Source organism: Paramormyrops kingsleyae, chromosome 1 (genome assembly GCF_048594095.1).
Source record: "Paramormyrops kingsleyae isolate MSU_618 chromosome 1, PKINGS_0.4, whole genome shotgun sequence".
NCBI classification, from domain to species: Eukaryota; Metazoa; Chordata; class Actinopteri; order Osteoglossiformes; family Mormyridae; genus Paramormyrops; species Paramormyrops kingsleyae.
Window position 1 is genome coordinate 5,371,359 of NC_132797.1, and position 22,189 is coordinate 5,393,547.

The following is a 22,189-nucleotide window of genomic DNA, read 5'->3' on the forward strand; positions in this document are numbered from 1 at the left end:
GGCCTAACCCCTGAGCCACAGACCACTGGCCGTGGCCGTGTATTCATTTGGTGTGTTTCCTGGACCGCCGCAGCAAAAGCTGGCTAGTTCCACCCTCTGGTCCATCACTCTCAAACTGCATTATGTATGAAGGCAGTTTTAATATCTAATACACTGTTTTACATTGTGTTACAGATCGTGACAGTAATTCTGTGATTTGAGTATTGTTCTTTTAGGTCTAGAAGTCTTGAGCTCCATGTTGATGCGCATGTACAAGGTGTAAAAGTCACTTCCGCACGGAGTTTTTCGAGCTGAAAACAGCCTCTGTGCTCAGTCTCAGCCGCTTATCGACTCAGAGGCAGTGGCGTGGGTTAGAACAATCAGCTGGAGAACTTCCACCATCCACCACTCCCTACCACATTGTCCTTGGAGGAGAAGGTGAGGGTTTGGCTGTGCAGCAGAAGGCTCGCCATGCGTGAAGGCCTAGGGGGATTAGCCAAGAGACGCACGCGGAAGGCTTCCGGGTGTCCCCCACTGTTCCTTTGAATGTTATTAGACAGGTCGTGCTCGGCTGCTGGGGGTGGGGGGGGGGGGTTTAATTTGGTGATAAGGAGCCGCAGCTTACATTTGGGAGGCTTTTGGGTCGCTGTCGCTGTGGGATTAACAGGATGACTTCCTCTCCGTGGCACGCAAGCCGAAGCGGCAGAACAGAGACACTGCATCGTCGATTTCCTCCCCTCTCTTGTGCTTGCTATCTCTCCCCCTCCCTCTCTCTATCCGTCTTTCATTTTCCTCTCTGTCTCTTTGACGTGCAGCCCTCGCATCCGCTGCCCCCCGCCCCCCCCCAACCTTAAAGCTCCCTGCTCCCCCCAGACCGTCGCCTCAGTGCCGATTCTTTCGGCCGTATAACATTCAAAGGCGGCTCCCCCTACTCCGACGCTGACATTTCCGAGTGTGGCTGTTCCACACATTCCGGCCCATTCTGGCCTTGACCACCTCGGGCAGACGCTCCTGCTCTCTTCCCAGCATGCTTCAAAGAGCTACGTTCCAGTGTAAATATTCCACATCGATGAAGGGCCCCCTCTCCTCCCTCGACGCCCTCAGTTAATGAAAGGTGAAGACTGCCGGGTAGCTGTCAGAGGAGCGGCGCCGTGGCGGAGCAGCCTAAGCAGGAGGGCGTCTCCGCTGACAGAACTTGCATAATTGATTGTTTACTCATTGAACGCAGAGCAGAAAACACGGCGGGAGATTGCGTGTGTGAAAGGGTGAGTCCTGCAGGATGCTGAGATTCAAACCAACGTGGCTGACACGGGAGGGCTACTCTGGGATTCCTTTTTCCGTTGCTCCTTCCAGATACTAATTGGATGTAGCTCGAACATTGGGCGGTGTGGGGTTCGGCTGGTTAAACGTCTGCGACTGTCACCAGAAGGTTGCTGGGTTGAGTCCCAGCCATGTCCGTGGGCCCTTGAGAGAGGTCCGTAACCCCCAGCTGCGGGGCTGCTGCACACACCTGAAGCCAGTGCTACAACCTATAACCGTACTTTCACCTCTTTGTGTGTCTCATGGAGAGCAAAATGGGGCATGCAGAGAGTAGCCTTCCGGTGTACCTGTTCTTGTGCAAGTGGCAAATAATGGAGAATAATCACAGTTTTATCCCATTCTTTTCTAAATGATTTGATACATGCTTTAACTGTGAGCGATGGTGAGTGTTAGAGAGCCTTATGGCCCATGTGACGAACCCGTCGAACTGTCATCTGAGGTCTTGAGGGAATCAGCTAAAATGTCAGTGTTTCCTTTCGAATGAGCCGTTTCCATTTGGAAAAGATAATGGGATTGATCTTAACGCCTTCCTTAGTTATCTTCTGCTGCTCTTTTTATTTTTTTTCCCCCCAGAAAATTCTTGTTACGATTCTGTTCCACCTCGCCCGGAAGGCGAATCGAAGTTTGCGTTCACCTTGGATATCGAGTTAAAAGCCCGGTGGAATAACGGACCGTGTCTGAAAACTGATATCCATAAATTAATTCTTTCCCCGCAGGCTGCCTGAAAGTCACACACACACAGTTCTGTATTTGTCATGGTGCAGCTGTTGATTTTGAGCCGTCGTGACGGCCTCAGTGCACCGGACGGCGCCGAGCTCCGTCGCCCTTTGGCCCGTGTTCCCTCGTTCATTCCGACGGTGACAGAACTGCTCCTGCCGCGTGTGTGATGTTGGTAAATGCCGTCGATCTCGGGTCACTGCGGTCATGCGCTGTCTGCTGAGCCTGGCCTCGCACCTTCAACCCCCTTCGGGCGATGAGTCAAGACGAGGCCCTAAACGGAGCACGCGAGGGCCCCCGGGGCCAGCGGGTCGGGCAGGGCTGCGCGTCCAGAGTCCCAACCAGATCTCGGCAGGGCGGGAGTGTTAAGAATTGTAATTACAGAAGTTAATTGGTGTCATTTACGCTGTCACGGGCCGGTGGCTGTGTTCACGGCCTCAGGCTGAGCTCGCTGTCACGAGTAGTTAGCGGTGAAGGGCGTTGACCCCCCCGGAGTTCTGGCCTCCTGCAGCATTTAGGCGGGGGTTATTAGATGGAAGGCAGGAGGTGAGAACGGAAGCAGCGAAGAACAAACAATGTGGAAAAACAATTGTGGGCCATCTTCCAATGATTTTTTTCCTGTTCTTTATTTACAAGCTATGTAGCTGGAGAATCTCCTGACTTCTCCTACCCACTCTGAGGTTTGGCCTCTGAACCATGACCTTCCATGCTGTCCCGGGGAGGAGGGCAAAAAAACAGCTTTAATTTCCATTACGTTTGGGTCAGACAGCAGGAGCAGCCAGTGTTCCTGGAGCACTTGAGAGTTACGGGCCTCGCTCAAGGGCCTGCCGATGACATCACTCTGCCAGCCACGGGACTTGAACCAGCAACCATCAAAGTAGGAGCACAGAGTCCTGAGCCACTAAGCCACTCACAGGCCACATCGCAGCTATCGTCGTCGTCTTGAAGGACAGTCGCTAAGTAGTGATGGTTCTTGCAGAATCAGCTTTGTGGCTTCTGTGCAAATAGCAGAAACAATGTTATCCTATGTGTTTCATGGATGGGACTCGGGGAGCAAGAGGCAAACCCAGAGGCATTACTGCTGGTCAGCTGCAAACTCATTTACACCCATTATGGATTTCTGTTGCCTTCTCCAGTTTTGTGAATAAAAGCCTGCATTTAATAATCAGTCTAAATGATATAAAATTCGCCTCTTGATGTAAGGAGAATGCAATTCAGCCACTCTGCATGGCGCAGCGTGAACGAGCAGCTTGGCCTTCTGGCAAGCGGCAGATCCTGTGGTCTCTCGCTTCGCGTCCAAACCGCTACGACACACGGCATTAGTAACGTGCACCCGACTGTTAAGGAAACGAGTGCTCATTCTCGGGCCCCCTCGCACTCTGGGAAAGCCTTGACGCGGCTTCCCGCTGGCCTGATGCTGAGACACGGATACAGGGAGCGACAAGCTGAAGGGCTTCACTTGACGGAACTTTCCGGAAGAAGGTTACCCTTTGCAGTCCTGGAGGACGCTCTCTTGGAAATGGAGTTCTGAGACGTCAGGTTCGGGCCGGGTGGACGGGACGTGGGAGGCGTCAGACCTTCCCCGGGGAGGTGTCTCTGTTTTGTTTTGACACTGATAGTCGCGCCTTGTCAGAGCAGCATGTCACAGTTTAAAGGTTCCGGGGGGGGGGGGGGGCGTCCGTCACAGTGAGCAGCCTGGGCCTCCAGCGCCGGTCTGTGACCCGGGAAGCGGCCTTGTTTTTGTTCTGACAGAACTGTTTGTAGCGGGTGTCTGCCGCGCTTGATGACGGTAACCTTGGGTCGCTTGCGGAGACCGCCTGGGCGGGGCCTCTGACAGTCCCTCTTCCTCTGACATCACAGAGCATAACGAGTGCGACAGCGGCCAGCACGCTTGCGACGAGAACGCACTCTGCTTCAACACTGTGGGGGGGCACAGCTGCTCCTGCAAGCCGGGCTACACGGGCAACGGGACACTCTGCAAAGGTAAGGCCCAAGACCCCCCCCCACCCCACCCTCCAAGGCCCACTGTCCTCCTCCATAGCATAGCATGTAGCATCTTGGTAGTATCTACTGTATTATCAAGGACACCCCCCCTCCCCACATAGTCAACATTTTTGCTCCCTCCAAGCTCCCAACCAATCAGGAACACCGAATACCTGGTACAGCTGAGTGGAACATTGGGTGTTGTGGGACGGAGCAAAAATGTGGTCTGTCTGCGGGCATCTAGGAGACGGTTGAGAATCACTGTTCTGTTGCATAGACATCATTAGGTTACAGAGGTCACACTGGACTTTATGAACACCCTCATTGTGTAGATAATTTACTCCTAGTGTCCACTATTCATCTTCGTTATCTAATTTTAAGTAGATATTGATTTAGAAATTGAGCAAATTTTATTTTATATTAAGACATCAAATCCCATGATTGCGCACGGTTGCTGTGATTGGTTTCTGGGTCCCGTCGTCATGTGATTGGCTCCTTGATCCAGTAACGTGGGCAGCAGGTCCTGATGGTGGGTCACTGTGTCCTGAGAGGGGTTGACTGCTCCCATGGTGCCACTGGAGCGTGACCCATTATTTTGGGCAGCCTGCCTTATTAAGGGCTGTCTGGCAGCCTGAGGTTTAAGCCTTTTCCGGCATTTTCTCCATTTGTGAATGACCTGTGCAGGTGAGAAGTTCATTGAGATGTTTCTCCGGGGGTGGTGTGTCACAGGAATCGAATGGGCAACGCAACAGACGCTTAATTCCCGCTCCTGTGGATTTCCACAGAATGGGTCCCCGCCAATGAAGTCACGCCACGTCTCTGAGCCTGGGTTCGAACCACCCAGCCTTGATATTGATTGTCTTGCCCTGTTGTTCCCCTGGCAGCCCTCTGCGAAGGCCTGTGCCAGAACGGCGGCACCTGCGTGTCCCCGGATACTTGCATCTGCCAGGCAGGATTCACCGGGAAGAGGTGTGACACAGGTGAGGTTCCGGTGGTGCTTCTCCGTCGCCATGGTGCGGCATCTTTCTCCGTGTATCTCGGTCCAGAACAGGAAGCTGAGCAGGTTGTGACTTGCTGACCAAAGACACCAAGCAGGTGTTGCCTAACCACTACCTGCAACCGGTAGCATTTCATGAACTTTAATGAATTAACAATAAATTTCGATATAGACGTCAATGCATAATGTGAGCTTAATGTAAAGACTGATTTTGATGAGATATGTGTGTCTCGATGGTTCTACATTGTGTTTTTGTACTTTAATCAACACCAACAAGCCATTTTATGTTAACCATAAGGGGCATTACAGGCTGGGTCGAGATTAACTTACAGTTCAGTTCGCATCCGGACCGCGGCCCGGACTTTGAGAACCCCCGGCCTACCCATTAATTCACCCTTGATAGCTAGTGAGCCCCCCTTATAATCAAAATTCTGATTTGGACGAGATAAAAAAAAAGTCTGTCGTGGCTCTTTCCTTTCATTTCTCACATTTACATTATCCTGATCTTTCCGAGGCGAAGCAGAGAGCCTCATCGTGGTTTCCCTTCTCTAGCTGCATGGAAAAACGCTGTTAAATTTAGCAGAGAAAAAAAACATACGCAGGTGTGAGCTGAATTAATTACACCGGGATTTATTTTGAGTTCACTTGAAAGAATACACGGCAGATAAGGGGGGGGCATTGTCTGCTGTTCGCCGCAAATTTATGCACATTCCCGGATCTGAAGGCAGCGGGCTCTCGAGACCGATGTTGCATCATTTAATTAATTTGATCATATTTAAAGACATTTAATTAATTTAGCTGTATTTAATGGTAACTCGTTCCCCTTCCGGAGATCTAAATAGGTTCCAAAGGTAGGCGATCCCCCCCTGTCCCACACCACACCACTGGTCAATCTAATGGTTTACGGAGTGGATTATGGACCGGTGACATTGAATGGCACTGGGGTTTTAGAGGAATAACAGGGACTTCCTGCATGTGTCTCTGAACACGTTTGTCAAAGTGCTAATGCTATAGATTCTAAGGGAAACAGGCCTCAGCAGAGACAGGGAACAACCACACAGTACATTCTGTGCATATGGCTGGTTCCCCCCCTATTTGTGCAGATTTCATGCAGTGGTGCTTACCGCCCCCCTCCCCCCCCCCCTCCCCCACCCCCCAGAGCAGGTAGTGCATCCTATTTGCCTTTTTGGCCACATCAGCATATGCATGCAGTCCTAACCACAGGAACCAAAAGCAAGAGGCTTAGATAACTGTTAGCAGCTTAGATTACACAGCTGTGTTTGAGGCATCATACAGTATGTGGTTCTGAGTCATGCTCAGGTCCTGAACCAGCAGCCTTCTGAGCTCAATGCCCCAGCCGCTATGCTACATACGGCCCTGGGTGGCTGTGTGCAGCTAACGGGGGTGTTTAGCAGCTTAAGTGCGACTCTCGTGGTGTTTGCTTGCCTTTCTGGCTGGGCTCGCATCTGCTCTCCTGAAAGCCACATCTCTAGGCAGCTTTTGACCTTTTCATGCGCTCAATGGCCAGAGACGGGGAACCACGGTAAGTGTGGGCGACTGAAGAAAGGCACCGTGCACCTCAACAGCGAGCCAAACCACGTCGGCCAATCCCTGTCTCCCCTCAGCAAGCCATATGTCACGCCCTCTTCCAGGAAATCATCATCTTGTACCGCAGAAATATCCAGTAAAATAGAAGTAAAATAAAGCTGAGGAAGGCTGAGCAACATGTCAGTGTGCTGCTTCTGCGGAGAAGAGGGGTGGGTGGAGCCAGCACACACAGAAAAGCTTTTATGGCAGCCTGCTCCTAGCCATACTCAGCCATAGCCGCCTGCTCCCAGCCATACTCAGCCATAGCCGCCTGCTCCCAGCCATACTCAGCCATAGCCGCCTGCTCCTAGCCATACTCAGCCATAGCCGCCTGCTCCTAGCCATACTCAGCCATAGCCGCCTGCTCCTAGCCATACTCAGCCATAGCCGCCTGCTCCCAGCCATACTCAGCCATGGCCGCCTGCTCCCTGACATTCTCAGCCATAGGAACCTGCTCCCAGCCATACTCAGCCATAGGAACCTGCTCCCAGCCATACTCAGCCATAGGAACCTGCTCCCAGCCATACTCAGCCATAGGAACCTGCTCCCTGCCATACTCAGCCATAGCAGTCTGCTCCCAGTCCTACTCAGCCATGGCCACCTACTCCCAGCCATACTCAGCCATGGCCGCCTGCTCCCAGCCAAACTCAGCCATACTCAGCCATAGCAGCCTGCTCCCAGCCATACTCAGCCATGGCCGCCTGCTCCCAGCCAAACTCAGCCATACTCAGCCATAGCAGCCTGCTCCCAACCATCCTCAGCCATGGCTGCCTGCTCCTTGAAATTCTCAGCCATAGAAACCTGCTTCCAACCATACTCAGCCATAGCAGCCTGCTCCCAGCCATACTCAGCCATAGCAGCCTGCTCCCAGCTATACTCAGCCATAGCCACCTGCTCCCTGACATACTCAGCCATAGGAATAGCCTTAAAGTGCTTTGGTGCAGAGTGTTGTCATCTGCTTTTAAATGATGGCCTCGTTTGAACCGACCTTGCTGCACTTCTGACCAATCAGCTCCCGTGCATGACCACCAAGTGCTTCCCGGCACTGTCTTCACTGGCCGTGAAAAGTCATGGTGCTACAAGAAAGGGAGTTAACCTGACAGCAAAGGAAGCCCTTGATCTGTGTTTCTTCCTCGCATTTGAAAGCGATGAGTCAGCTGACCTCTCTGCAGCGGAATATGCGGTGGAAGCAGGGACATTATTCAAACGCTGTGAACTAGATGATTTAAAAATTACATTTGTCCACCGTCTTGACAATGTGTTTTCAGCCTTATTGATAGTGAACCAAACTCTCTCAGAAGAACATTTTTCTTATTCCCTCACAAACTCAGCTCTCAGGGACGGTCTAATCAAAGATGCAGAACGTGTTTCTCCTCACTGTATCACTTGCTCTTTATTTACCCGTCGTAATCAGAAGTCCATCCAGTATTTGTGACAACTGTGTCACCCGGTGTCAAGAAGTCCTGCTACGGCAGGAGGGGGGGCAGCGAGGTCACCAGGATGCATTTGGCAGGGAGGAAGACGTGACGGATGAGATGTTGGTTCCCGGGGTGCTAATTAGTGGCGGCGAAGCCCCAGAAGGGCTGTAGGTGTTTCTCCGGGCAGTGGAGGTGCCACCTCAGATTCACAGTGCCTTCGTTACAAAGGGACTGATTTCTCACCCTCGCCCATCTACCCGAGCAGGTCCGAAATGCCAATGCAATTAAGGACGGCCAAGCAGAGGCGAGAACGTGGTTCAGTTGTGCCAGTAGAGACAGCGTCGAACTGCTCATACCAGTTTCCCAAACCTTGGAACGCCAGAAACCACATCTTGAAGAATATATTCATGTGCCAGGCTGAACTGTTCATTCTCCTCCGTACCTTTACACTGTTTGTTTACCCGTGCCTTTTTGCACTGATTTCTGATACTACATTATCCTTTTAAATGCATTTGCCGTTTTATCTCATTTGTTCCTTGCGGGAGCAGGAACTGGGTCCCATGGCTGGATGTCTGGTACTTGTGCGAGTTTAATTACAATTTCAACATCACTGAATGCTCTCAGCTCTGGTGTCAGAGGGTTTTATTAATTATATTCATGAATGCTGGGTTATTTCTGTACAACGGTGCTTCGGGCAATCGTATGAGGTCACCAGGTTCGCGTTCGCCTGGAGCAGAATCGATTAAAGAGTTGGGGCTCCTGACCCGAGTGGAGCGAGACGCAGAGAGGCGGTGAACAAGCTAACATGCTTTGAGCCGCCAGTCCATCATGTGACTGATTTGTGGGTTTTAATGTATGTCTGAGCCCTGGTGGGAATTCAGAACAATGAATGGTGAGTGTAAATGAGGTACAGGCTGCACAGCAGGTAACGCCGCTGCTTCACACCTCCGTGCTGGGGGTTTGAATCCTGCCTCCATTCCGAATGCGGAGTTGGCAAGTTCTCCCATAGCCCACAACCTGCCAGTACTGAGTACTCAAAGTCAGTAGTCTGAAGTTCTATCAGCACTGAGTACTCATAGTCAGCAGCCCAGGTCCTGTCGAAACTGAGTACTTGTAAACAGGAGTCCTGTCAGGAAGGTGTGCTTGTAGGCAGCAACTCAAGTGCTATCACCACTAAGTACTTGTAGTAAGCAGCCCGAAGTCCTGTCAGCACTGAATACTTGTAATTAGTAGCCTAAATCCTGTCAGGAATGAGAGCTTATAGGCAGCAGCTCAAGTCCTATCATCACTGAGTACTCATAGTCAGCAGCCCAAGTCCTGTCAGCAGTGAGCACTCATAGTCAGCAGCCCAAGTCCTGTCAGCAGTGAGCACTCATAGTCAGCAGCCCAAGTCCTGTCAGAAGTGAGTACTCATAGTCAGCAGCCCAAGTCCTGTCAGCACTGAGTACTCATAGTCAGCAGCCCAAGTCCTGTCAGCAGTGAGCACTCATAGTCAGCAGCCCAAGTCCTGTCAGCAGTGAGTACTCATAGTCAGCAGCCGAAGTCCTGTCAGCAGTGAGCACTCATAGTCAGCAGCCCAAGTCCTGTCAGCAGTGAGCACTCATAGTCAGCAGCCCAAGTCCTGTCAGCAGTGAGTACTCATAGTCAGCACCCGAAGTCCTGTCAGCAGTGAGCACTCATAGTCAGCAGCCCAAGCCCTGTCAGCAGTGAGCACTCATAGTCAGCAGCCCAAGTCCTGTCAGCAGTGAGCACTCATAGTCAGCAGCCCAAGTCCTGTCAGCAGTGAGCACTCATAGTCAGCAGCCCAAGTCCTGTCAGAAGTGAGCACTCATAGTCAGCAGCCCAAGTCCTGTCAGCACTGAGCACTCATAGTCAGCAGCCCAAGTCCTGTCAGCAGTGAGCACTCATAGTCAGCAGCCCAAGCCCTGTCAGCAGTGAGCACTCATAGTCAGCAGCCCAAGTCCTGTCAGCAGTGAGTACTCATAGTCAGCACCCCAAGTCCTGTCAGCAGTGAGCACTCATAGTCAGCAGCCCAAGTCCTGTCAGCAGTGAGTACTCATAGTCAGCACCCCAAGTCCTGTCAGCAGTGAGTACTCATAGTCAGCAGCCCAAGCCCTGTCAGCAGTGAATACTCATAGTCAGCAGCCCAAGCCCTGTCAGCAGTGAGCACTCATAGTCAGCAGCCCAAGTCCTGTCAGCAGTGAGTACTCATAGTCAGCAGCCCAAGCCCTGTCAGCAGTGAATACTCATAGTCAGCAGCCCAAGCCCTGTCAGCAGTGAGCACTCATAGTCAGCAGCCCAAGTCCTGTCAGCAGTGAGTACTCATAGTCAGCACCCCAAGTCCTGTCAGCAGTGAGTACTCATAGTCAGCAGCCCAAGTCCTGTCAGCAGTGAGTACTCATAGTCAGCACCCCAAGTCCTGTCAGCACTGAATACTTGTAATTAGTAGCCTAAATCCTGTCAGGAATGAGAGCTTATAGGCAGCAGCTCAAGTCCTATCATCACTGAGTACTCATAGTCAGCACCCCAAGTCCTGTCAGCAGTGAGCACTCATAGTCAGCACCCCAAGTCCTGTCAGCAGTGAGCACTCATAGTCAGCAGCCCAAGTCCTGTCAGCAGTGAGTACTCATAGTCAGCAGCCCAAGCCCTGTCAGCAGTGAATACTCATAGTCAGCAGCCCAAGCCCTGTCAGCAGTGAGCACTCATAGTCAGCAGCCCAAGTCCTGTCAGCAGTGAGCACTCATAGTCAGCAGCCCAAGTCCTGTCAGCAGTGAGCACTCATAGTCAGCAGCCCAAGTCCTGTCAGCAGTGAGTACTCATAGTCAGCACCCCAAGTCCTGTCAGCAGTGAGCACTCATAGTCAGCAGCCCAAGTCCTGTCAGCAGTGAGTACTCATAGTCAGCAGCCCAAGCCCTGTCAGCAGTGAATACTCATAGTCAGCAGCCCAAGCCCTGTCAGCAGTGAGCACTCATAGTCAGCAGCCCAAGTCCTGTCAGCAGTGAGTACTCATAGTCAGCACCCCAAGTCCTGTCAGCAGTGAGTACTCATAGTCAGCAGCCCAAGTCCTGTCAGCAGTGAGTACTCATAGTCAGCACCCCAAGTCCTGTCAGCACTGAATACTTGTAATTAGTAGCCTAAATCCTGTCAGGAATGAGAGCTTATAGGCAGCAGCTCAAGTCCTATCATCACTGAGTACTCATAGTCAGCACCCCAAGTCCTGTCAGCAGTGAGCACTCATAGTCAGCACCCCAAGTCCTGTCAGCAGTGAGTACTCATAGTCAGCACCCCAAGTCCTGTCAGCAGTGAGCACTCATAGTCAGCAGCCCAAGTCCTGTCAGCAGTGAGTACTCATAGTCAGCAGCCCAAGCCCTGTCAGCAGTGAATACTCATAGTCAGCAGCCCAAGCCCTGTCAGCAGTGAGCACTCATAGTCAGCAGCCCAAGTCCTGTCAGCAGTGAGCACTCATAGTCAGCAGCCCAAGTCCTGTCAGCAGTGAGCACTCATAGTCAGCAGCCCAAGTCCTGTCAGCAGTGAGTACTCATAGTCAGCAGCCCAAGCCCTGTCAGCAGTGAGCACTCATAGTCAGCAGCCCAAGTCCTGTCAGCAGTGAGCACTCATAGTCAGCAGCCCAAGTCCTGTCAGCAGTGAGTACTCATAGTCAGCAGCCCAAGTCCTGTCAGCAGTGAGCACTCATAGTCAGCACCTCAAGTCCTGTCAGCACTGAGTACTCATAGTCAGCAGCCCAAGCCCTGTCAGCAGTGAGCACTCATAGTCAGCAGCCCAAGTCCTGTCAGCAGTGAGTACTCATAGTCAGCAGCCCAAGTCCTGTCAGCAGTGAGTACTCATAGTCAGCAGCCCAAGTCCTGTCAGCAGTGAGTACTCATAGTCAGCAGCCCAAGCCCTGTCAGAAGTGAGCACTCATAGTCAGCACCCGAAGTCCTGTCAGCAGTGAATACTCATAGTCAGCACCCCAAGTCCTGTCAGCAGTGAGCACTCATAGTCAGCAGCCCAAGTCCTGTCAGCAGTGAATACTCATAGTCAGCAGCCCAAGTCCTGTCAGCAGTGAGCACTCATAGTCAGCAGCCCAAGCCCTGTCAGCAGTGAGCACTCATAGTCAGCAGCCCAAGTCCTGTCAGAAGTGAGCACTCATAGTCAGCAGCCCAAGTCCTGTCAGCACTGAGTACTCATAGTCAGCAGCCCAAGCCCTGTCAGCACTGAGTACTCATAGTCAGCACCCCAAGTCCTGTCAGCAGTGAGCACTCATAGTCAGCAGCCCAAGTCCTGTCAGCAGTGAGCACTCATAGTCAGCAGCCCAAGCCCTGTCAGCAGTGAGCACTCATAGTCAGCAGCCCAAGTCCTGTCAGAAGTGAGCACTCATAGTCAGCAGCCCAAGTCCTGTCAGCAGTGAGCACTCATAGTCAGCAGCCCAAGTCCTGTCAGCACTGAGTACTCATAGTCAGCAGCCCAAGCCCTGTCAGCAGTGAGCACTCATAGTCAGCAGCCCAAGTCCTGTCAGAAGTGAGCACTCATAGTCAGCAGCCCAAGTCCTGTCAGAAGTGAGCACTCATAGTCAGCAGCCCAAGTCCTGTCAGCACTGAGTACTCATAGTCAGCAGCCCAAGCCCTGTCAGCAGTGAGCACTCATAGTCAGCAGCCCAATTCCTGTCAGCAGTGAGCACTCATAGTCAGCACCCGAAGTCCTGTCAGCAGTGAGCACTCATAGTCAGCAGCCCAAGTCCTGTCAGAAGTGAGTACTCATAGTCAGCAGCCCAAGTCCAGTCAGCACTGAGTACTCATAGTCAGCAGCCCAAGCCCTGTCAGCAGTGAGCACTCATAGTCAGCAGCCCAAGTCCTGTCAGCAGTGAGTACTCATAGTCAGCACCCCAAGTCCTGTCAGCAGTGAATACTCATAGTCAGCACCCCAAGTCCTGTCAGCAGTGAGCACTCATAGTCAGCAGCCCAAGTCCTGTCAGCAGTGAATACTCATAGTCAGCAGCCCAAGTCCTGTCAGCAGTGAGCACTCATAGTCAGCAGCCCAAGCCCTGTCAGCAGTGAGCACTCATAGTCAGCAGCCCAAGTCCTGTCAGAAGTGAGCACTCATAGTCAGCAGCCCAAGTCCTGTCAGCACTGAGTACTCATAGTCAGCAGCCCAAGCCCTGTCAGCACTGAGTACTCATAGTCAGCACCCCAAGTCCTGTCAGCAGTGAGCACTCATAGTCAGCACCCCAAGTCCTGTCAGCAGTGAATACTCATAGTCAGCAGCCCAAGTCCTGTCAGCAGTGAGCACTCATAGTCAGCAGCCCAAGCCCTGTCAGCAGTGAGCACTCATAGTCAGCAGCCCAAGTCCTGTCAGAAGTGAGCACTCATAGTCAGCAGCCCAAGTCCTGTCAGCAGTGAGCACTCATAGTCAGCAGCCCAAGTCCTGTCAGAAGTGAGCACTCATAGTCAGCAGCCCAAGTCCTGTCAGCACTGAGTACTCATAGTCAGCAGCCCAAGCCCTGTCAGCAGTGAGCACTCATAGTCAGCAGCCCAATTCCTGTCAGCAGTGAGTACTCATAGTCAGCAGCCCAAGTCCTGTCAGAAGTGAGCACTCATAGTCAGCACCCGAAGTCCTGTCAGCAGTGAGCACTCATAGTCAGCAGCCCAAGTCCTGTCAGAAGTGAGTACTCATAGTCAGCAGCCCAAGTCCAGTCAGCACTGAGTACTCATAGTCAGCAGCCCAAGCCCTGTCAGCAGTGAGCACTCATAGTCAGCAGCCCAAGTCCTGTCAGCAGTGAGTACTCATAGTCAGCACCCCAAGTCCTGTCAGAAGTGAGCACTCATAGTCAGCACCCGAAGTCCTGTCAGCAGTGAATACTCATAGTCAGCACCCCAAGTCCTGTCAGCAGTGAGCACTCATAGTCAGCAGCCCAAGTCCTGTCAGCAGTGAATACTCATAGTCAGCAGCCCAAGTCCTGTCAGCAGTGAGCACTCATAGTCAGCAGCCCAAGCCCTGTCAGCAGTGAGTACTCATAGTCAGCAGCCCAAGCCCTGTCAGCAGTGAGCACTCATAGTAAGCACCCCAAGTCCTGTCAGCAGTGAGTACTCATAGTCAGCAGCCGAAGTCCTGTCAGCAGTGAGCACTCATAGTCAGCAGCCCAAGTCCTGTCAGCAGTGAGTACTCATAGTCAGCAGCCCAAGCCCTGTCAGCAGTGAGCACTCATAGTCAGCAGCCCAAGTCCTGTCAGCAGTGAGGACTCATAGTCAGCACCCCAAGTCCTGTCAGAAGTGAGCACTCATAGTCAGCACCCGAAGTCCTGTCAGCAGTGAATACTCATAGTCAGCACCCCAAGTCCTGTCAGCAGTGAGCACTCATAGTCAGCAGCCGAAGTCCTGTCAGCAGTGAGCACTCATAGTAAGCACCCCAAGTCCTGTCAGCAGTGAGCACTCATAGTCAGCAGCCCAAGTCCTGTCAGCAGTGAGCACTCATAGTCAGCAGCCCAAGCCCTGTCAGAAGTGAGCACTCATAGTCAGCACCCAAAGTCCTGTCAGCAGTGAGTACTCATAGTCAGCAGCCCAAGTCCTGTCAGCAGTGAGCACTCATAGTCAGCAGCCCAAGCCCTGTCAGCAGTGAGCACTCATAGTCAGCAGCCCAAGTCCTGTCAGCAGTGAGCACTCATAGTCAGCACCCAAAGTCCTGTCAGCAGTGCGCACTCATAGTCAGCACCCCAAGTCCTGTCAGCACTGAGTACTCATAGTCAGCAGCCCAAGCCCTGTCAGCAGTGAGTACTCATAGTCAGCAGCCCAAGCCCTGTCAGCAGTGAGCACTCATAGTCAGCAGCCCAAGTCCTATCATCACTGAGTACTCATAGTCAGCAGCCCAAGCCCTGTCAGCAGTGAGTACTCATAGTCAGCAGCCCAAGCCCTGTCAGCAGTGAGCACTCATAGTCAGCAGCCCAAGCCCTGTCAGCAGTGAGCACTCATAGTCAGCAGCCCAAGTCCTGTCAGCAGTGAGTACTCATAGTCAGCAGCCCAAGCCCTGTCAGCAGTGAGTACTCATAGTCAGCAGCCCAAGCCCTGTCAGCAGTGAGTACTCATAGTCAGCAGCCCAAGCCCTGTCAGCAGTGAGTACTCATAGTCAGCAGCCCAAGCCCTGTCAGCAGTGAGCACTCATAGTCAGCAGCCCAAGTCCTGTCAGCAGTGAGTACTCATAGTCAGCACCCCAAGTCCTGTCAGAAGTGAGCACTCATAGTCAGCAGCCCAAGTCCTGTCAGCAGTGAGCACTCATAGTCAGCAGCCCAAGCCCTGTCAGCAGTGAGCACTCATAGTCAGCAGCCCAAGTCCTGTCAGCACTGAGTACTCATAGTCAGCAGCCCAAGCCCTGTCAGCAGTGAGCACTCATAGTCAGCAGCCCAAGTCCTGTCAGCAGTGAGCACTCATAGTCAGCACCCGAAGTCCTGTCAGCAGTGAGCACTCATAGTCAGCAGCCCAAGTCCTGTCAGAAGTGAGTACTCATAGTCAGCAGCCCAAGTCCTGTCAGCACTGAGCACTCATAGTCAGCAGCCCAAGCCCTGTCAGCAGTGAGCACTCATAGTCAGCAGCCCAAGTCCTGTCAGCAGTGAGTACTCATAGTCAGCACCCCAAGTCCTGTCAGAAGTGAGCACTCATAGTCAGCACCCGAAGTCCTGTCAGCAGTGAATACTCATAGTCAGCACCCCAAGTCCTGTCAGCAGTGAGCACTCATAGTCAGCAGCCCAAGTCCTGTCAGCAGTGAATACTCATAGTCAGCAGCCCAAGTCCTGTCAGCAGTGAGCACTCATAGTCAGCAGCCCAAGTCCTGTCAGCAGTGAGCACTCATAGTCAGCACCCCAAGTCCTGTCAGCAGTGAGCACTCATAGTCAGCAGCCCAAGTCCTGTCAGCAGTGAATACTCATAGTCAGCAGCCCAAGCCCTGTCAGCAGTGAGTACTCATAGTCAGCAGCCCAAGCCCTGTCAGCAGTGAGCACTCATAGTCAGCAGCCCAAGTCCTGTCAGCAGTGAGTACTCATAGTCAGCACCCCAAGTCCTGTCAGAAGTGAGCACTCATAGTCAGCAGCCCAAGTCCTGTCAGCAGTGAGCACTCATAGTCAGCAGCCCAAGCCCTGTCAGCAGTGAGCACTCATAGTCAGCAGCCCAAGTCCTGTCAGCACTGAGTACTCATAGTCAGCAGCCCAAGTCCTGTCAGAAGTGAGCACTCATAGTCAGCAGCCCAAGTCCTGTCAGCAGTGAGTACTCATAGTCAGCAGCCCAAGCCCTGTCAGCACTGAGTACTCATAGTCAGCAGCCCAAGTCCTGTCAGAAGTGAGCACTCATAGTCAGCAGCCCAAGTCCTGTCAGCACTGAGTACTCATAGTCAGCAGCCCAAGTCCTGTCAGAAGTGAGCACTCATAGTCAGCAGCCCAAGTCCTGTCAGCAGTGAGTACTCATAGTCAGCAGCCCAAGCCCTGTCAGCACTGAGTACTCATAGTCAGCACCCGAAGTCCTGTCAGCAGTGAGTACTCATAGTCAGCAGCCCAAGTCCTGTCAGCACTGAGTACTCATAGTCAGCAGCCCAAGCCCTGTCAGCAGTGAGCACTCATAGTCAGCAGCCCAAGTCCTGTCAGCACTGAGTACTCATAGTCAGCAGCCCAAGCCCTGTCAGCAGTGAGCACTCATAGTCAGCAGCCCAAGTCCTGTCAGCACTGAGTACTCATAGTCAGCAGCCCAAGCCCTGTCAGCAGTGAGCACTCATAGTCAGCACCCGAAGTCCTGTCAGCAGTGCGCACTCATAGTCAGCAGCCCAAGTCCTGTCAGCACTGAGTACTCATAGTCAGCAGCCCAAGTCCTGTCAGCAGTGAGCACTCATAGTCAGCAGCCCAAGCCCTGTCAGCAGTGAGTACTCATAGTCAGCAGCCCAAGCCCTGTCAGCAGTGAGTACTCATAGTCAGCAGCCCAAGCCCTGTCAGCAGTGAGTACTCATAGTCAGCAGCCCAAGCCCTGTCAGCAGTGAGTACTCATAGTCAGCAGCCCAAGCCCTGTCAGCAGTGAGTACTCATAGTCAGCAGCCCAAGTCCTGTCAGCAGTGAGCACTCATAGTCAGCAGCCCAAGTCCTGTCAGCACTGAGTACTCATAGTCAGCAGCCCAAGCCCTGTCAGCAGTGAGTACTCATAGTCAGCACCCGAAGTCCTGTCAGCAGTGAGCACTCATAGTCAGCAGCCCAAGTCCTGTCAGCACTGAGTACTCATAGTCAGCAGCCCAAGCCCTGTCAGCAGTGAGCACTCATAGTCAGCAGCCCAAGTCCTGTCAGCAGTGAGCACTCATAGTCAGCAGCCCAAGTCCTGTCAGCAGTGAGCACTCATAGTCAGCAGCCCAAGTCCTGTCAGCAGTGAGCACTCATAGTCAGCAGCCCAAGTCCTGTCAGCAGTGAGTACTCATAGTCAGCAGCCCAAGCCCTGTCAGCAGTGAGTACTCATAGTCAGCAGCCGAAGTCCTGTCAGCAGTGAGTACTCATAGTCAGCAGCCCAAGCCCTGTCAGCAGTGAGCACTCATAGTCAGCAGCCCAAGTCCTGTCAGCAGTGAGCACTCATAGTCAGCAGCCCAAGTCCTGTCAGCAGTGAGCACTCATAGTCAGCAGCCCAAGCCCTGTCAGCAGTGAGCACTCATAGTCAGCAGCCCAAGCCCTGTCAGCAGTGAGCACTCATAGTCAGCAGCCCAAGCCCTGTCAGCAGTGAGTACTCATAGTCAGCAGCCCAAGCCCTGTCAGCAGTGAGCACTCATAGTCAGCAGCCCAAGCCCTGTCAGCAGTGAGTACTCATAGTCAGCAGCCCAAGCCCTGTCAGCAGTGAGCACTCATAGTCAGCAGCCCAAGTCCTGTCAGCAGTGAGTACTCATAGTCAGCAGCCCAAGCCCTGTCAGCAGTGAGTACTCATAGTCAGCAGCCGAAGTCCTGTCAGCAGTGAGTACTCATAGTCAGCAGCCCAAGCCCTGTCAGCAGTGAGTACTCATAGTCAGCAGCCCAAGTCCTGTCAGCAGTGAGCACTCATAGTCAGCAGCCCAAGTCCTGTCAGCAGTGAGCACTCATAGTCAGCAGCCCAAGTCCTGTCAGCAGTGAGTACTTGGAGCAGGGCTGCTATGATTAGTCGATGTAGTCGATGACATTGATGCTGAAAATTCGTCAACATCAATATTTTTAATTATTTTAATGAAATTACCTCTGATTTCCAAAATGCTTCAATTCATTATAACAAATGTTTTCTTTTACATATGTTTAGCACTATTCTCACTAGTGCGATGCATGAGAGCCTGAAGAGAGAACACACGAGCACTATTCTCACTAGTGCGATGCATGAGAGCCTGAAGAGAGAACACATGAGCACTATTCTGGATGATGGACCGGCAGAGTAGGCAAAAGCACCGTAAGCGTTGTCTGTTCATGTTTATTAAATTACCATTAGTACAGAGTGTCCTTGTAGCTACTAAATACACTCATTATTAAAGCCATACTGTTGTCTGCCGGCTACTTTAAAATCTCCATTGAATAAGTGTTTGAGAAAATGTTTAGGTTAGATCTAGGTTTGTTCGACGTGGATTGACAGTGCCAGTGCATGTTTGTGCGCATTGGGTTTGTTGGGACCAGTGTTATTTTCGTAAACTAAAACTTAAACGAAAACAGACACTGAATAAAAGAAAATAATTCATGAATTGAAATAAAAATGAAAACTAAATTTACCAACGTGTTGGACTTTAATCAGCAAAAAGCAGCGCCATACCGTGAACGTCTTTTTGCCTTGTTTATCCACAATATCTCCTCTTTTAAAAGATGTTGTGTTTGCTGAGCTGTCCCTTTCCTGACTTCAGTGCATATCGCTTTCATGATTTACCAAAACAGTCGCATGTGGCGTGCTGCACTAACCAAATTGAATAAGTCTAAGGATACGCCGAAATTATACAGATTGCTGACTTTTAGGTGTCACAATATGCATTTCATTAATATTTTAAGCATACTACTAATTTGCTTATTGAATTGTGGATGAAAATAACGTCTGTATAGCGTAGAAAATCCGGCGTCTATTATCTAAAGCCCTGTAATAACATACAGTTTGTTGTTGTCGAAATAAAATCAACTTAAATTAAACGTTCTATTTGATTTCCTGGAGGAAAATTAATCATTTAGATTAATCAACCAATCATAGACTAATCCATAGAAAAATGGTCATTAGTGGCAGCCCTAACTTGGAGGTTCGCCTGCCAGAGAGGACAGTATTGATGGGCAGGAAATCCAGTTATTCACATGTGTGGGTGGAGTTCTTTGGTGAGACCGCCTGCCTTTCCAAAGACCTTTGTAACAAAGTCCTGCTTTCCAATCCTGTCATTGTGACAACCACAATGGAAAAGTCCTCCTTGGGTATAATTAAATCAGGATAGGAATGTCAGTCTTTTAAAACAAATAATGCAGTTTAAATATTCAAACAGTGAAAGACTCAGAGGATATTAGTATTCTCTTAAATTTTACTAGTAACGGCAGGTATAAAATATGTATGTCACTCTTTTGGAATATTGCTCAGCGTTCAATGCCACTGAGAATCCAACATGACTTGAGATTAGAGTAAATTAACCTATTTGCTATTTCATGATATTCTGAGGTATTGCATTTCAGCCCAGTGAGAAACTGGGGCTATCGCTCGCTAACGAGCTCGCTGTTATTATCACCATTATGTAGAACAGACATTTCTCATTTTAGTGTAATTGCCGGTTGCCATTTTAACGGCCTAACCAAAAACGCAAAGCCTCTTAATGCAATTTACAAGGTTCACAATATATTCCAGGGAATCAAAATATGATGTGAGTAAAATGAAGATCAACGTAAGTTCGTGCAGCTTTGCCGCTATAACTACGTTGCGCCCCTTAGCTGAACTGGATGTGTGTGGCATTATTTCAAAACTATCAGCCTGTGCCACCATCTGTTGCTATGGCGTCCGTAATTGCATGGTCAGGTTAACGACCCGTACCCTGTGATCAGGTAAATTAGCATGTTGTGCTGGAATTGATCAATTCTTCCATGGAAAGATACTCAGGAGCGGCGTATGACTCAGTGCGTTAGGATTCTGTGCCTGTGATCAGAATGTTCAACTCCTAAAATGAGCAGTGTGATTTCACCATTGTGTCCTTCAGCAAGGCTGTCTGACCCAAATTTCACACACACACACACACACACACATACGTACGTTGCGTTGGATAAAAGCTTCTGCTAAATATATATAAATGAAAGAAATACACAGGAAGTGTTATTTTGAACTTAAATAATTTACCATTTCAGCTTTGAGCTGACCATATTGTGGGATATGAACTTCTACTTTTGAGGCTACAGTCTGTCGTTTTAAGTAGGGCTTTGTAATAGAAGAAGTATTCAGAACAGAAGTTCACCACACCTTACTGGGTCCTCCCAGTGGGATAGGAGAGCACTGGTTCTCCTCCTCTCAGATGTCTCAGTGCCGGGTATGGGCCACAGTGTGTACTCTCTGGCACCACAGAGGCAGGGGAAATTTTCACTACCCAGCACCACGGAATGTTCTGTGATTTACTGTATTATTTGTTTTCAACCCAAAAAGTGCCGTGGAGAATTGTGATGGTTTATCCACTATGCCAGAGTGCAAGACTCACCAGTACCACGGAAGACTGGCAGTTTAAAAACAGAATCACAAACTCTGTTTATAACACCAGAATACTTTATTCTCAACTTAGAGTATTACAGAATAAGCAGTAACTAAACCATGAAAAATACATTTACGTTAATTTATTTAATGTACCCTTTTGACCAAAGCGGCATGGAAGAGAGCAGGATCAGCCAGTACCTGCAGCAATTTGGGTTAAGGGCCTTGTACTAGAGTCTGAGTAACTGAAGATATCAAGTACTGATCCCCAGTACTTCAGGCTATTATAGGTTCTCTGCCCCAGTATTGCACAGTATTGCAAGATCTTACATCCCTTGCGAGACGGTAATTCTGAAAAGAACGGCCAGGTCTTTCTGTGGCATGTGGAAAGCTTCTTGTAATTTTTAAACGCAAGGCCATGAGCGTTACTATATGCTATACCTTTGAAGTCACTAAACTTTAATTCGTAGCAATTCGCTAGCTTTAACAGGGTTAAAAACAGGTACTTTACTGATGCCTCATATGCATTTGCCGCTGAGTTTGATTATGCTTGGTCGCAGTCATTGGTGGCCATTCCCCACTTCAGATAAGAAGTCACCCAGGGCTATGCTGATGTAGCCTCTGGCTCTCCTTGTTTTGGAAGGAGCACTTGTGAAGTATCTGTAATAAGGCCAGGGGAGTAGAGGCCCGCCGTGGGCACGCGGAGGAGGAGGATTAATAGAGCCTTTGTTTCTGGCCCGTCACTCAATATAATGAGCGGGAAAAACCCAGCGTGTCCATTTCCTCCGCCTATCGACCCTTCGCTTCTATGGCGACCGGAGAGTGGGGTCCTGATGGCGGAGCCGCCGGCCCGATTGGAGTGCAGGGCAGGCCACCTCTCGAAGCCCTTTGAAAGTCCAAATGTGTCTCCCATCAGAAGCCATCTAGATCCTCGGGAAACCGCCGCCTCAACTCATCTGAAGCGAAACGCCGTGTTTGTCATAACTCTGGTTTAAAAGTGCCCGTTTCCTAGGAAACGGTATCCGCTTTGCACCGGTGATGGAAACCCGTCCGTATTTCATCTAGGCACCCAGAAGCATTGGTGGTTAAAGGTCCCGGTTGGTGATATTTTATACTCTGTGAATGGATGGAGCATCACACTGCAAGTTTGTCACTTGAAATAGTGTTTGTTAAGCCACAAAATGATAATAATACATATAATTTGATGTAAATTGAATGTCAAAGACTGTCACAGGCAAGAAGCAAAACCTGCTCTGTTCATTTGGCTAATCTAAAAGCAAAATAGCATTGTAGGCAATGTTTTGTTCTCGACAACGTGTGAGTTTTTGTACCTGCGGTCTGAAAATGATCCTGACAGATTCAGCCACACTGTCAGCTTGAAGTCTGTTTAGATGTACATCAAAATAAAACACAGATTCTGAAATAGCAAAAAACTAAAATAAAAAGTATTTTTTTCTATAATCTGGTATCTCCTCATGGAGCATTGTCTTTGGTGGTTTTTTTGTGACAAATTACCCATAATCCTCAGCTGGAGCTGGCAT

General features: G+C 50.6%; 1 protein-coding gene across 2 annotated transcripts in view; it reads left to right on the forward strand.

The window, feature by feature from the left end:
* LOC111833324 (protein kinase C-binding protein NELL2-like) overlaps positions 1–22,189 on the forward strand; it is a 68,498-nt gene that overhangs the window by 36,067 nt on the left and 10,242 nt on the right. For both annotated transcript variants that reach the window (XM_023791504.2, XM_023791505.2), the window contains 2 exons: positions 3,877–3,999; positions 4,884–4,979. In XM_023791504.2, the coding sequence (XP_023647272.2) occupies positions 3,877–3,999; positions 4,884–4,979 (219 nt within the window). The remainder of the gene's footprint in view (positions 1–3,876; positions 4,000–4,883; positions 4,980–22,189) is intronic.